At 43.4% G+C, this 17071-nt stretch overlaps 1 protein-coding gene across 11 annotated transcripts in view; it reads left to right on the forward strand.

Annotated features, from left to right (window-relative positions):
* The window catches only part of Prkn (parkin RBR E3 ubiquitin protein ligase), a 1173661-nt gene that overhangs the window by 534337 nt on the left and 622253 nt on the right, over window positions 1-17071 (forward strand). For all 11 annotated transcript variants that reach the window (XR_007348672.1, XM_048805871.1, XM_048805865.1 and 8 more), the window contains exon 5: window positions 8648-8731. Coding sequence is in view for 10 of the 11 variants with exons in the window: in XM_048805871.1 (XP_048661828.1) it covers window positions 8648-8731 (84 nt within the window). In the remaining variant the exon portion in view is untranslated. The remainder of the gene's footprint in view (window positions 1-8647; window positions 8732-17071) is intronic.

Genomic DNA, 17071 nt, shown 5'->3' on the forward strand with positions numbered 1-17071 from the left:
TTTTTTTTTTTTTTTTTTTTTTTTTTTTTTTTTTTTTAAGAAGTGTCTGTTTACTTTGTTTGCCCATGTATTAATTGGGAATAGCCAGTTTCTTTATGTGGACTGCAGTGTTCTGTCTTTTCTATGGAACTAACCATATTGAGACTAGCAGTTCAGTGATCAGAAGGAAAAGTCCATAAAATGTTTCTACTCTAAAAAATCACAGGGAATAAATTCAAGTTAGAACAGAATGTACACATTCATTAGAACCACATACATTTTTTATTTTGCTTTTATAAAATGTGCTGATATTTTCAAGTTTATTTGCCAGAATGAGAAGAAACTCAGTTTCTGGTCCATCTAGTATATGTGTCTTATCACCAACTAAGCTATGAAATTATATGCTCTTTGAAAGTTTAAAAGAACTTCAGGGAAGTATTCAATTATTCACATATTTATATGAGAAATTAAGTTTATGTTAAGAAATAGCCTGGGTACTTAGTAGCTAAACTCACATGGAATCGTCACTTCTCAAGCTCTCATTTGTTGGGAGGTCTTTCTCACTGGAGAGTGGGTGTGGTTTGGATGTACACAAAACTGAACCCCGGAGCCCTCTTGGGCCCTGATACCTTGGCTTTTGTGAGATCTCTTCCTCTTGAATGTGGGCAGAAGCTTTAATCCAGAGAGTATAGCCAAAGTGGTGGGAGGCCATTCACTCCCTCCATGACATTGTCTAAGACTTCCCTTGACCACGCGATAGGCTGCAGCACAGGAGATGGGAGCAGATAGTGTCCTTGCGTGTGTGGTAGAAGTCAGCTCTGCCAAGCTGAGGGTGCTCACCTGGCAGGAACTGTATGAGGCCTCCAGCCACCTGGCACCCACGAGCTGAGGCCCTTGGGGTTACAGCCATAAGGAAATCAATCCTACCAGCACTGTTTTGTTGATCCATTCATGTTTGGATAGATATTTTGGTGGTCTCCAGCTTGCGACCATTATGAAGAGAACTCTTATGAATGTCTGCATGATTCTCTGCATGGACCTGTTTTAATGTGAGTAGACACTTGGAATAGGATGGCTAAGTCTTCTCTTACACTTACCTTTTGAACAATGTCTAACAGGTGTCTGAAGCAACTGTACCAGTTTACATTTGCACCAGCCGTGTGTGTGGGGTCGGTGCTGCAGGTGCTCTGTATGTGGCCAGTGCCTGGCAGGGGAGTTTTAGCTTTCTTACCCATTTGAGTGAGTGTACTTGGTTCACTTGCAACACTAGCTTTTGTAGCTACTCCATGAGATCTACATGAAAAAGGCTTCTTCTCCTTTTTTCAAAACTATACTCAGACTGTTTAAAAGCTGTTCAATAGAGACTTGGAGAGTAGAGGAACATTTTGGTTCAATGGATTTTTTCTTTATTATTTTCCCTGCTTACTATTTAATGCTTGCCTTTGTTGAGCCTTTGCGAGAATCAAAGTGCTGTGCTCAGCTTCGTATAAAGCCTAGGAACTTTAAATCGACTGGAAGAAGATGAAGGTGCAGGACAGCATCTACCGTGTGACAGGTGGAGACAACTGCTTTAACAGTTACCTGCCGCATAGTCAGGAAGGTGCTATAAACTCTGGGAGCGGCTGGGTAACAGGGAAGTTGACAAACAGGAAGAATTAACAAGCACCCATTGGGTTCTGTCACTGCCCTTGGAAATGGACTCATGCAGCTATTAACTAAGCTAAAAATAACCCAACTTAGTTATATTCGAGAAACAAGAAATAATACAAGCAGCAGTTGCCCTTTTCTCTTCACAATGTGCTGGGCACCGCATGTGGGGACCAAAGTCAGGTGTTGCATCAAGTCCTCATCCCCACTGTAGGGAGGAGGTGCTAAGTCCACATTTTCCAGATGAGGAATGCTAAGTTTGGAATGAGTAAACGTGACCAGATTGAGAGTGTAGAGCTAGTAATTGGTAGAAACAGGCTGCAGTAGATTTGTGGACTTCAAAGCTCCTTCTCTTTGTCATTGTGGCCAATGGAGTTAAAAAGATAAAGAGAGGATGCAGGCCTCTGGGTACAGCTGCTTTAAAGACACTTCTGCTCTTGTGGTATTATATTCTGAGTATGAATTTCAAAATCATCTGAGTCCTTTAAGCTGAACTATATGGCTTTAAGTATTTGTGGAGTTATTCAAGAAAATATTTGAAATGCAGCACAATTGATGATAACATGAGAAAATTTGGTGGAAGAAAAGTTAAGTAAAATTAATTATAATAACTGCTTTCAAAAACTGTAAATAAGTGGGGTGTGGTGGTTCATGCCCATAATTTCAGTGACTCAAGAGGATGAGGCAGGAGGATTGCAAGTTTAACAAGCAACTTAACAAGCAACTTAACAAGACCCCATCTCCAAATTTAAAAATAAATAAATAAATAAAAGGGCTGGAGGTGTAGCTCATGGCTAAGCACCCCTGGGTTTAATCCCTGGTATCAAAAAAGAAAAAAAATGTAATGCCAAGACTTTATATTAACATTATAGAAAAAGGGATTTGAAATTTTTTAAGCAGAAATGGATATGCTGACATATGAAAAGTAGAGCGTAGACTTATTTAGGTAATTTGAGAAAATATCCTTTTGTCTGTCTGGAGCTTAAATTATATTCTACATCATGCTTTTCTGTGCATGGTGACATTAGTCAGGAACCTCACCAAATGCCTTTTCTGTTACTTTTCCACTGACTGGTTCCAACAACTGGAGGGACCTGTGGATGCAGAGGCTGCCTCTGTCAGCACCTTCTTAGATCTTGGAGGTCAGCAGTGCTAAGGCTTTGATTGAGGTTGTTTCTCCCTGGAGATCTGGGACATAGCTACTCAGACAAACTACTGTGTTCATGCAGTAGCCAAAATGATGCTTCAATACTAAAAATAAAATAGTGCTTTTTGGTAAGAATTTAGAAATTTTTTTTTTTTAGTATACCTCAGGGTTGGCAAACTTTTCCCATAATGAGCCTGACAGCAAATATAGCAGGTCAGGAAGTCTGCGCTGCAGCAACTCAGTTCTGCCCATGAGCCATGAATGCAGCCTTACGCCATATGTGGCCATGTGCCAATAAACTGGATTTATGGACACTGAAATTTGAATTTCACTTAATTTTTCAAGTGCCATGAAATATTACTCTTCTTTTTATGCTTTTCAACCATTTGGATATGTGAATACATTTTTTTTTAGCTCAAGGGCTATACAAAATGAGACACTGGGCTGATTTGGCTAGCAGGCCATAGTTTGTTCACCTCTGGTATAGTGGCAACGTTTGACAACTTTCTGCTATGATTACAAATATCTTAGATAAATCAAATTAGAAAGAGAAAAGGTTTGTTGGGCCCAATTGTGGAAGTTTCCATCTATGACCAGTCGGCCCTGTGACTTTGGGCCTATGGGGGCCCCTCATGGTGGGGGTGTGTGGCAGAGTAAATCATTCACCTCATGGCCAGGAGTGGAGGAAAAAAGAGAGACTCAGGGTTCCACAGTCCCCTTCAAGGGCACACCCTAATCACCTAAGACCTCCCACTCCATCCCACTTATCACATTGCCCACCACCTCCCCACGGCACCTAGTCAGGGATGAAGCGTTTACATGCAAGCCTTTGGGGCATTTAAAAATCTAAACTATATCTTTCTATGATTCTCTAGATTTGGGAGATGAATTCATTTTGGATTCTTTTGTTGACATGTTATAATCTTAAATTCCCTTCTACCACCATGTAATTTACGGTCTCTTTAAACTTTTAATCTAAAAACCCTTCTTACCCCTGCACAAAAACTATTAATTATAAATGCTTTGGTCATGCATTAAAACAGAATGTGCAATGATCATTAAAATTTTATACTTTCTAAAATTAGAAAGGCTAAAAGTTAAGTCTGCTGTGCCATGACACATCTTCCTGAGACACCTGTTTCTGTTTTCAGGTAGATGGGACATTCCCACAGTAGAGTGGGTGGCACAGAGAGACCAGCCTGTGTTTAGCCAAGCTGAGCTCCTGAGCTCCTGCATTCGCAGCGTCCTACTTAGTTTTGTTACTTTTTGTGTTGTGGTTTGAGATCAGTTAGGAAACTGTGGCTGAGTTTTCTATGATATCTCTGCACAGCCTAAGGATTTGTGAGCTCCTGTAGCATTTTATATGACAATTCTAAGAATTGTATAAATGTTTCAATTGCTGTTTGGGCACTGAAAATTAAGATCTGAAAAATAATTATCTGTGTCATACACAGATAATCTCATTTACTCCTAGCCTCTGAGGCAGGAAAGGAACTCCAACTGGGTAGCAAAACATAAATGGAACCTCACTCCTGCCCACGCTTATTCCTGCTCCTTTTTAGCCGCCATGTTGGGTTTTCTTTCTCAACTGCACATGCTGAGTTGTCCAGAAGAAACCACTGTGTGCCCAAGAAAGCACTGCCATCTCACGTATGACAGGGTTAGCCACAGTGAAACCGATTTCTTTTAAACCTAGGGATTTGCCAGACAAAGTGGTGCACACCTGTTATCTCAGAGGCTCAGGAAGCTGAGACAGGAGAATTGCAAGTTCAAATCCAGCCTCAGCAACTTAGCAAGGTCCTAAGCAACTTGGGGAGATCCTGTCTCTAAATAAAATATTTTTTTAAAGGGCTAGGGATATGGCTCAGAGTTTAAGTGCTCCTGGATTCAATCCCAGGTATCAATAGATAAATAAATCCAGGGATTTTCCAGACCTGCACGTGTGCTGTAGATTAGCGTGAAGTGCCATCAGCCTCGGTTTGAGAGCCAGAGCCTAGAAGGGCCATGTGTCCATAGAGTACTTTGTTTCCTCAAGAGCGATGGCATTGTCCCTGGACAGAAAGAAGGAACACGAGAAACTGCTCCTGTGGGTGCTGTCAGTAAACTTGAAGAGCGAAAAGAGAATGACCATCAATTTCACCCTGACCTATTTAAAAATGATTTGATAAGCTTACAAGGTTACCCCAAAACTACAATCAAGAAACAATACATTAAATGAGGACGTGAAAAGTAACCCTAACAAACCGAGTGTTTATTATGAGTTAGGCAGCATCTCTAGGGGTGATCCCTGACTTTGACTCGAAAGTTTTCCTAGTTGTCAAAAAGAGAGAGAGAGAGAGAGATCGGATGTAACCACTACCATCCGAGAAATGAGGATCAGAACAGATAAATAAGCAAGATGCCCTTTGGGTTGTTATTAGGTGTGATGTATGATGCAGGGGACTGAGTCACAGCTACATCTTTCCCCATTGGATTTCTCACTTTAAGCTACAAAACAAGACTGATGAATGTGCTGAGCTTCTAAGTATTATTGCTTCACTTCTCTTCTATTTCAAGATGTCCCTCTGCCCAGGGGAGGGTAGGTACCAGGGATTGATCTCAGGGGCACAGGACCACTGAGGCACAACCCCAGCCCTATTTTTTTATTTTATTTAGAGACAGGGTCTTATTGAGTTGCTTAACGCCTCACTTTTGCTGAGGCTGACTTTGAACTCGTGATCCTCCTGTCTCAGCCTCCTGAGCCATTGGGATTAAAGGCATACACCATTATACCCAGCAAGATGTTTGTAATTTTTTAATTAAATAGATGTGAGTTTAAAAATCAAATATGTGGATGGCCCTATCATAAAACAACCACCTGTAAGATCAGAGTACCAGTCCCCTCCTTCCTTTGTTCCCCCAGCTCTACCTTCACCTCCCCATCCTTAGAGTTTGCGTTTTACTTTTACATTGTCCCAGCTGAGCACCTTATGCATTTTCTCCCATAATCATGATTACAGTGTTCTGCTCTCACTAGTGTGACTCTAAGACTGAAAATAAAATGAGTGTGAACATTATCCCAATGACAGTGGGATCAGCAGATGAAATGGGGTTTTTAATTCTTGGTCACTGGCCCTAAGCACTGACCTCCTATGTGGCTGGGACAACATTCTCCTGATGACTAATTATGTGACACTGCATCATGAGCCCCAGGACTGCTGCCCACCTCCAGACTCAGTGATTCACCAGAAGGACTTGCAAGATGGGGCGTGTAGTCACTTCACACGGCTGAGATTCCTCAAGGCAAAAGGGCAAGAAGCAAAGTCTGTAAAGGGATAGTTCTAGGGGGAGATGCGGAGGAGCCACATGTCTCCAGCAGTCTCTCCTGGGGTCTCTCAGCAGACTCTTATCCCTCCCACCACAGCTGCAATAGTGCAGAGGCTGTGCAGCAGGGGTTCTGTGGGGGCTGGTCGTGTGGGTGTCTTTGCCCAGCTTAGCAGAATTCCAGACACCCAGAAGGGAAGAGGTGTTGGGCATGAATCATATACTTTGTCCAAACAGCTTAGGTTCTGCAAACCACCCACATCAGTAAGGGAATGGCAGGGACACTTGTGAGATCCAAGTTCCCAAATGCCATCTGAGGGCTGACCTTGGAAGCAAGGCTTTCTAACAACAGCAGAAGCTGGCCCACAGCAATTCCCTTCTGCATGCTTAGGTCCAGTCTAAGCAGGGGCTCTTGGGCCAATGAGCTGTGAATCAAAAAACCCACTGCGTTTGAGGTTCTGGTTAAAGTGCCACCACAGGATGGCTTAGGCACTCGGGTGGAGCTCAGCCTTCCTTCCCTTTCTCTAGAACAGTGCACACGTGTGTGCATGCATGTGTGGTGGTATGTGTGCATGTGCACATGTGTGCATGCATGCGTGTGCTGGTGAAGGGGAGGGCAAGGCCATGTGGACTCTGGGTCCTTGCACACTTGCCCCGGCATCTTCTCTATTTTCTGCTGCAAGCTGGCGGGCTGCTCTGGGCTGATTCTGGAAGCAGGAATGATCCTCAGGCCAACTCATGGCAATGAGTTTTGCTCCTCTGTCCAAACCTTCGTCCTCCTGGCCCTCACACCACCTCTGCAGAAAGCTCTTTCTTCTCTTCTCTATTCTTCCCATCACAGCTTCGGAGACAATGGCTCAGCTACTGACCCTGGCTCACTTCCAGGCTCACAAATGCGAGGCCAACAACACCTGCCTCTGGTGTCCTCAAGCTGTCATTCCAAACTCTGAGCACCCTTCCCAGCTCATTCTGTATCTCCTAGCACTGTCAGTCATTCTCCCGTGTAGTTGGTAATTAGGTTGGATGCAGAGTTTTAGGTTGAAAACCTTCCTCTCTGAGCTTTGAAGATATTGCTACAATTTTAAAATTCTATTTTGATTCTTTTTAAGTAGGTGATCTGATCTTTCCCTGTAGAGGATGATAGGAATTTTGTGGCTCCAGGTTCCCTCTGCCTCTCATACGTCCCCAGTGGCACCCCCACCCCCCACCTCCATGTGCTCCTGTGGGGACAGAAGCTCATTCTCTGCCACAGCCTGTTGCACATCCTGAGAAGCATGGGACTCTGCCCTGACCATCACTTCTCCTGTGCTCATTGGTGCTCTGGGTTTACCTATTGCTAGTTCTTAAGCCTAGGTTAAATGTGCCTCAGGAGGGACAGGAGGTCAGTCGCTCTGTGTGCTCAACAGGCCAGCAGTGACAGGCAGTCTCCAGGGGCCTGCACACAATCCACATGTGTTGAATGCAGTCTTTTTGAGTGTGATATGTGTGCATATTTTCACTCAAAAGTCACCAATTAAAATTGTAATGAAGTTAACCAAAGTTTTAACATTTTAAACAATTAAGTTTGTCAGTAGCGAGAGGACTCCTACCCCAAAGGATGCAGATTGCATTTTTATTTCCTTGTAACTTTTCCCTTTACAATCACTTAAATAGTTGTGCTCCTACTTTAATCCAGTTTTCTATTCCTTTCACCGAGTATATGGCTAATGAACAAGAACAACAAATTGTAGTTGCAACATATTATTTAATTTAGCTGTGGATGTTTGTTTAGCTGTCTTTGGTGATTTGGGCTGTTCTGCTTCTCAGTATGATGTCCAGAAGATCCCTAAACAAAATGCATACGCTCCTTCTGTTCTTAGTCTTTGGGGCCAGTATAGATTTCTCGAAATTTTGTCAAATTTAGTTAAAGACTTCTGATGGCATTGCTGGTTGCTTTCCAAGTCATGCATTAATTGACCCTGAGATTTCAGTTTACACCCTCTCTTCTGATTTCATAGACTCTTTCTGTCACTTAATCTTTGTTTCTTCAATCACCAGGAGACCCTGTTGAGGTGCCCTCTGTGTCAGGTTCTCTCCAGGTTCTGGATGCTGCCGTGACTGGCATGGACCAAGTCTGCCCTTGTGTGTCCCTTGTTCAGTGGGGCACAGACAGTCATCACTCTGGCCATGCCACTTTAGTGACAGCTGCTGTGAAGCAGAGGGACAGATGTAGAGTACATATAGGCAAAGAGTAGGACAGATGGAGAGGATGGGCCGCGCTCGGGGATGGTCGTCCTAATAAGGCAGTAGTTTAAAGAGGGCCCTGGAGGAAGTGTGGGAATGGGAAATGAACATGTTTGGCACCATCAACAAATGCAGCCTTAGAATATTTATGATGACAGATTTGACCTGGTACACCCCAGGAAGCATCTGGAGAGGCCCCACAGTATCTGTAGACCACAGTCTGCAGATCACTGTACTACACACTTACTACACTGCATCTAGTAATAGAAACAGAAAGACTTTGGAAAATGTACCTGGGAGTACATGTGTGTTACACTCTGTTACACTCTGTGTTGTGTTTTCTTGAAGGGTCCGTCTTGCTGGGATGATGTCTTAATTCCAAATCGAATGAGTGGCAAATGCCAATCTCCAGGCTGCCCTGGGACCAGAGCGGTAAGTACCTGGTCACATTAATTATCTTTAAAACAAGAAAATGATGGCATCTTTTATATTTACTAAGAAATTAGACTCAAGGCCGAACGTGCCAGCTGAGTTTTCTTCCATCTGATAATGCTCACTGGAAGTCACCTGATACTCCAATGTGTCAATGACACTCACCAAACTCGCCTTGCCCTTGCCTCCCAGTACTACTTTCCTAGTGACGCAGCCTCTTGGAGTGACGTGTAAAACAAGCCGCTTTTCTTCTGCTCTCACATCACAGCCATCCACACAGACTTGTGTGACCTGAAGAGGTGGGGCTTTCTCCCCACCAGCAAGCAGTGGTTCTGCAGCAGCAGACACCAGCAAGGACTTAATTCTGCTCTGACACCATTTGCCTTGCTGCAGGGCCAGACCCCAGACTCCCTGCACTTCAGATGCCAGCTGCGGGCCCCAGGTTGTTGAACTGTGCTTCTGACCAACCAGCTATGAACGAGGAGCCCCACAATCCCCTGCTCTGGGTTCAGTTAATTTGCTAGGACAATGCACAGGACTCGGGAAAATACTGATTTTTTTCTGTTCACTGGTTAAAAGATGCAGCTGCAGAGATGCCTGAGGCGAGGTAGGGAGGAAGAAGGGCAGAGCTTCCATGTCCTCTGCAGGCTTGCCACCCTCCAGCTATCGGCAAACTCTCTGAACCCCGTCCTTTTGAGTTTTCATGGAGGCTTCATTATGTAGGCATGACCGGCCAAGGGCTGGGCGCTGGTGATCAGCTTAACCTTCTGCTCCTCTCTCCTCCCTTGAGTTTGCTGGTGCTAAAAATTCCCAGCCGGTAATCCTGCCTGGGTTTCCTGTGGCAGGACTCACCCGCTGTCCTGAAGCTACCCAGGGGCTGCCAGCCACTAGTGTGTTCCCAGGAACGCAAGAACAAAAGGCAGCAAACAAAACCCCAAAGAAGCCACCTGTCACCTTGCAAAGTCCCAGGACTTTAGGAGTCACATGCCAGGAATCGGGGCAAAGACCAAATACATACTTCATAGTATCATTGGCTCGACATTGAAATGTGCCAATCCAGACTTGGTACAAAGGGATATGCAGAATAGATAAAGAAGAGCCACAGAAGACAGCCAGCTCAGAGCCTAACAAAGAAAAAGAGCAAAGATATAAAGTTAATCTCCCCCCCATGCTGTGGTATTTTATATTTACATCCATGTCATTCAAATGATTCCCCCTTTGCTTTATCTCTTCCTATCTGTCTTTGGCAGCTTTCTGGCAGAGTGGTCTGTTAGAAAATGTAGTAGGGTGCCCAGGTACGGAACTGAATTCCTATCCTCTCTTCTTCTTTGCAATTGCAGGTTGTACATTTCACACATGGCAGACGGTTCTTGAAAGACACCCCAAACTCTGACATTATTTTAAAAATGATTTTATTATTGCGGTCAAGTTTATCATTTATATAATGTTACAATTTTACCTCAGAAACTCTGTGTCCATTATAATCTGGCTGTTTTTATTTCCTGAGCTCTAAGTACTGTTTGGGTGCCAACACAAACAGGGTGCTAGTTCACAACCTGTCACAGTCAGCTGGCAGCTCATACTAAGGAACAAAATCTGTCAATAGCAACAGGTACAGCTTTGGAGCTGGGATCATTAGCTGAGCCTCCTCTTGCTGATCTGAGAGATGACTACAAGGGTACCAAGCCAGCCTCGATCAGCAGTCACATTCCCCAGCATACGGGCTGGGACCATGAGTAGATTCTTATTAATGCAAACCCTGAAGAAAGAAATCCTGATGACATATATGTCATTCACACACAACAAAGCACAATCTAGTCTTGTGAGTTTCCTACTGAGTTGCAATTAAAATGTACATATTTTATAGGGCAGAATTTTTAAACAATAGTTAAATATATATATATATATATATATATATACACACACACACACATGTACACAAACACACCACATATGATATACATGATATGTATAATAATTACATTACATATAGTAATTTCATGCTTACATACACATAACTTTCCATCTATCCACTCATCCACCCACCCGTCCTCTAGTGCCATGTGGTCTTCATCTTTATAGTCATGTGCGGTCCTTTGAAAATCTACTTCAATCATTGACCGACTGCCTTATCCATAGCAGAATAGAAAATCCTGCATCTCTAAGGAATTTATCTTCAAATCAGTCAAAGGGGAAAGCTTTGCTGGGTGGTGTTGAAGATCATGTTCTTCTTGTTGAATGTTTAGCTTACCTTGGTTATCGATTGGGTATAAATTAAGTTACATTGCAAGTCTGTTTCTGACAGTGTAGTCAGTGGACATCCCTAAAAGCCTTGCAGTTCATATCACAGGAAAAACTACTGGATTTAATCATAAACATGCACTTTTAAAAGAATAACCGTGTTAACTTGGCGATGGAAAGTTCATTTGCCAGCAATTGAGAAAAAACTGGACTGTAGAGAAGAAATCGAATGAGCTAGTGTTCTGGGGCAACTACTGGCCACTGGGGGTGGACACTGGAGCAAACAGTGGCACGAGGGCCTGACCAGGCAGCAATTTAGAAACAAGGACTCAGAAGGCACTACCTCATTGGAGAGAGCAGGGGGTAGGCCTGGGCTTTCTCTTGCTCTGGGTAAAGCAGAAAATATCATCTGGAAGAATTATCATCTTTTCCTGAGTTTGGGGCAAATATTCACTCCTCTGTACGGCACAGAAAGTGCTAAGTCATGAGATAGCAGTGCCAGACCCTGGGCTGAAATGAGCCCACACCCTCCCAGGGGACCTGTACTTAAAATGAGGTTCCAAATAATCCCTTCAGATAATGTCAGGCAAAGCATGAACTAATAATGAGAAAAATCACGATAAGCCATCAGGAATGAGAACAGGAGGCTCGACCCTGAAAAAATGCACAGATTGAGGCCTGGGGCAGCTCAGCAGTAGAGCACTTGCCCAGCACACGCAAGGCCCTGAGTCTGACCCCCAGCACAGAAAAAATAAAAAATATGGAAATTGCAATTATCAGGGAGAGAATAAGAGTGTGATTAATATATTTTTTAAAAGTATATATAGCAAATTGTTAAAAAATAAAGGACTGTCAGAAATACCCAGACTACACACATACACACATGAAATATAGAATTGAAATTTAGAATACCTGTCAAAAGATGTACTAAATAAGCTAACCTGTAAAGAAAACATGGGCAAAAAGACAAATTAGAACTTAAATTTGAAATTTGATATGAAAAATCAAAAATGCAACCCCAAATCTTTAAAGATAAAAGAGAAGTTAAAAAGACAGAATATAGAAGTTTCAAATATTTTTTAGGTTTCCAAAAAGAAAAATAATAGAATGATATTATCTAAAGAAATAATAAAGTAAAACTTTCTATGATTTTTAAGACTTGAGAATCCCAACTAATTCCATGTAGCTTAAATAAAATGAAAGCCTCATCTGAATAAAACACCGAAACTATAGATTGTAAAAGTCAAATAGAAATTTCTAAAAGCAGTTAGAATAAGACATTTCCTACACAGGAATGACAATTCAACTGATAGTTAACTAATTAGAATCAACATTGGAAGACAAATGATAGAGAACAATATTCTCAAAATATTTAAAAAAATAAATGCTAAGTTAAAATTGTATTTTAGCAAAATCTTTCAAGAATGAAGGTCAAGACCAACTATAAAAAAATTGTTTTCAGTAAAACTTGGAATTTTACTTTTGTCTGCATGTTACTTAATTTTTTAATTAAATATTTTTAAAAAGAATAAATATGATCCTAAAAGAAAAGACTGGAATTTGAGAAGGAATGATTTAGAGGCAGTGGGTGAATCTAAAGGAAACATAACAGTAAATACAATAATCTTTCGGTTATAGGGATATTTATAATGTCCCTGTGGACACCTTTGCCCAGGAGCTAGAACATAGGTAAAGCATTCTAGGATTTTTTTTTCCCAACCAAAAAGCAAAGGTACTGATTTTTAAAAGTATTTTTTTTTTACTGTTTAAATGTTCCTGGCAGCTTTATTTGTATCAGGCAAACTGGAAACAACTGACACGTCCAACAGTAGGTGAGCCATAAACTGCTTCATCCACACAGCAGAGTAGAAAGACCCTGGGCACACCCACATCCTGGGCAGGTCTCAAAATAAGCACACATAAGGGAAGACACCAGATAGGAAGGGTGGACCTCGCTTATGTGGAATTCTAGAGGATGTGTACAGTGTACAGTGATGGGAAATCAGTGGGTGCCTAGGGATGGGGTTGAGGGAAGCAGGAGCCTGGGGAAGGGGTTAAGGCCCCGGGAGTCTGTAGGGATGGTAAGTTACTCATTATCTTAATTATGATGTTGGCTGAATGATTATTTCTGTATGACGAAACTCACCAAGTAGGCGTGTGTGTGTGCGGACATATTTGGTTCAGTGACCCTCTATTAGAACATCAGTGTTGGGTACCTGCTACTGGTTCCCTCTCACCCCTGGAGAGTTCTGTTTCTGTTCTTCCCACTTGAGTAAATCCTACTCCTTTCACTCTTGCAAAAAAGAAAAAGTCAGTGCCAACATTTATAAAATCAGCACCAAGACCCCCCTCCCTGGGTGCCAACAAGCCCCCAGGGTGAAATGTGATAGCGATAGGTTTTATGGAAAAGAGTGGACCAGGCCGTTGGCTCCAGGATAAGATCACAGCTGCCGCACACACGTGCTCCATGAAGAAAGGAGACTTTGCCCAGAAGCTTCCAGCAGATGCCTTGAGTCTCAGACCAGGTCAGCTTCACACCTGACTCAGTCACAGGGATGGGAGAGACAACGCACAGGCCACAGGCAACCTGGACAGAAGGCTTCACGCAGCTGAGGCTCATGGGGACTCCTGAGGGTGTGGTGCTCGGGGGGTGGAGTTGGTCATGCCAGCAGGCTGCTTTAAGAGACTGCCATGGTCCCCCTCTTGGGTTGAGCGTGGTTTTCCTGAGCAGGACCGTGGAGCCGCTGGAGGACCCCACCTGTGCTGCTGCCCAGAATTCTCCAATGCACACTCTGTCTGGGCATGGCTGAGCTTACCCTTGGCTGTGCTTGGGGACCCTGCCAGCACCAGAGCTTTGTGGTGACAATTCAAGGTTCCACTGGAGGCTTTCCCGTGTCCAGTGTGTCCACAGGTGTGCCTGGTATGAACATGGAGTGATGGGTGAGGCTGGGACGATGGCTGAGGGTTTCTCGCACCAGCTGCCCTCACCAGGCTGCCCTTGGTGTGGAAGGAGTAGGAGCTTCCCACACCACCTCCGCCCTGAAGTCCCTCTGCACTGTGGCCTTCACCACCTAGAGACTCAGAGCTATGACTCAGGACTCCCTCGTCTTCCCTGCACTTGGGGCTTTTCTTTGTTTAGAAGTTTCTGGTGCCACATGAGGGGGGATTATTTATTTATTTATTTATTGTACTGGGAATTGAACCTGGTGCTTCACCACTGAACTACCTCCATAGTCCTTTGTGATAGAGGATGATTCTCCCCAAAGGCCTTTCAACCCCCTGAACGTTTGGTTTGAAGTTGGGCCTGTCTTGTCTTGGCTCAATTCCAGTCCCAACGGACCAGCACCGGGGGGGCCCCTCACCATGCTCCATGGATGACCACGTGAGTCAGAACTTCGAGCCCCAGGGAGGGCACAAGGGCAGAGCTCACCAGTGCACAGCACAGTAGATCCCCTGTGCCCTGTGGAGGAAAGCCCCAAGCCTCTGGAAGAAGGCCCCTCTTGTCCCCAGAGAGGCACTCAACAGCGTCCTGAAGGGTCATGGGCCCTCACCATAGCCTTCCTCAGAACCGCAGGCTGGGAGCCTCCTCACAGCAGTTCCTGGCCAGTCATCTTCTCAGTCTAGTCATTTTAACATGAAACATTTAATTTTGGGGGGCTGGGGGGCAGGGTACCAGGGATTGAACTCGGGGGCGCCTGACCACTGAGCCACATCCCCAGTCCTATTTTGTGTTTGATTTAGAGACAGGGTCTCACTGAGTTGCTTAGCACCTCACTTTTGCTGAGGCTGGCTTTAAACTTGTGATCCTCCTGTCCAGCCTCCTGAGCTGCTGGGATTGCAGACATGCACCATGGTGCCCCAGGAAACATTTAATCTTTAAATTAGAGATGAAACTAAAATTTCCAAGATAACCATCCGAGGGACTGAAGTAAAACACAGAATGTCTGATCAGTAGAGGAAGAGCAATGGGGCAGGAAATGAGAGAGAATAAAATGCAGGAAAACAGGACAGAGAAGTGGCACACACAAAACGAGAGTCATGAAGCCCATAACAGCAATGGAATGGAATAGAAATGCCCGAGGCCATGCAGACAGAGCTCCTCGGGCTGAGTTAAAGTCAGATGTACCTGGTGGGCCCTTTGGCACATGCCTGGAATCCCAGAGACTGGGGGTGGGGGCTGAGTCAGGAGGATCACAGGATCAGAGCCAGCTTCTGCAACTGAGTGAGACCCTGCCTCAAAATAAAAAATAAAAAGGGCTGGGGATGTGACTCAGTGACTGAGCATCCCTGGGTCCAATCCCTAGTACCAAAAAAAAAAAAAAAAAAAAGACAAGACACACCTAACACAGGAGAACAAAACATTGAGAGTAAAAGAATGGAAACTGCTGTTTCGGGCAAGTATTAATAAAGGATGCTGTTAAAACCATATTAACTGCATAAAAACAAGATTGTAATTGAAAAAGAATTGCTAAAATTGAGATTTCTGCATTTTGATAAAAGGTTCAATAATCTAAGAAGACATAGCTCTTGAAAAATGTCTGACCTTAGTAACACAAGCTCCACATCTATCAAGGACATTGTCAGGATTTACAGATTACAGGGACAGACATACCCAACGAAGGGAGAGAGTGAGGAAACTCAGGACTCCAGCAGACCTGGAAAGACGCCCCAGTGAGCGGTGATGCAGGAGCAGGCACCCAGGACCCAGGATGCCTTTTCACAGTTCACTGGGAACAGCTCAACAACCGGTCCTGCTCTAGACATGAGGGATTTAAATTCCACTAACAGAACTAGGAATATTTCTATGTGGAATTGTGACTCTGAGCCAATAAAAGACTGAAATGGACCCATGGACCAAACAACAATGAAAATATACCACCTGTCAGAGACTTCGGCAGCAGCTCAACCAGTATTTAGGCAGATGATTTAGGAACATAGACACTTTATAAAACAAGAGATAAAATCATTTAAACATACCCAGTTGTTTTTTCTCCCATTATCTAATGAACACTAAAGAAATGTTTGTAACATAGAGGGATTGAAGTCCGCACCCTTCTGAACTTCACCTGTGCGAGAGCCAGCAGGAGCTCAGCCTTAGTGTGAGATGCTCATTTCCTTCACCAGGCTCCAAAAGCCATTATGCTAGAGTGCTGGGTCACAGTGCAGCTAAATCTACATCATGACTACGGTATTCTCTGAAGTCTTCCTGTCCTGTTTGTTTCTTCAGGAGATGAGGCAATGCAGATTTTGAAGTAATTTATCATCTTAAATTTTCAGAGTATTATTAATTTTGACAGTATTTTGGACACCGTATGATACATTCTTATAAACCCTTAATTTCTGTCTCTTGAACAAAATATCTATATACTTAAAATTCAAAAGAGCAGAGTCCCTAATCTATTTTTAATTAATATTTATACACAGTCTACCTAGATCACCTTAAGGAGCAGTAAAATTTAACCTTGCTTTTTAAAGTACAAATATAAACTTGACCCTAACTACACTTTAGACACAGCAATCTGAACCTAGTTGAGCTTTACACTAATCGCTGCTATTTTAGGAAGGGGCATAGCATCAATTCTGAGAGGCATCTTACCTTTTTGTAAAAAAAGTTCTTGTCAGCTCAAAGGGCATATGCTTGAGATTCCAGAGGGACACAATCAGTTAGGATTTTCTCTAGCACTGAAATTCATTTGACTTTGGATATGGCATAAAACTGAAACTTTTCTGCACCAACTTTTGTCTCCTATTTCACCGGGATACCTTAATCAGTTAAGATGTCATCTGAGTTTGTGACTCATATGCCTCAATTGCACACACACAGGCTGAGGCAAGCCCAGAAGGCCTGCATCTGAGCATTACTTCTGAGTTCCATGTCATAATTCCTGAAATTGAGACTCTGGTCCTCACAAGGACCTCTGCCTTCAGGGGTGCTTTTGTGGAGATGAGACGCTTGTTGGTCAACTGTGAGAACACTGCCTTCCCCTCACACTGACAAACGGATGGTGGCATTTAGGAAAAGGAAGATTCCCTAGGATAGAAAAATAAAATCTGAATTATCTCTTCAAAGTAATAAATGACCAAGTTTGTTTTCAAATT

This window comes from Marmota marmota, unplaced genomic scaffold (genome assembly GCF_001458135.2).
Source record: "Marmota marmota marmota unplaced genomic scaffold, marMar, whole genome shotgun sequence".
Taxonomy (NCBI): domain Eukaryota; kingdom Metazoa; phylum Chordata; class Mammalia; order Rodentia; family Sciuridae; genus Marmota; species Marmota marmota.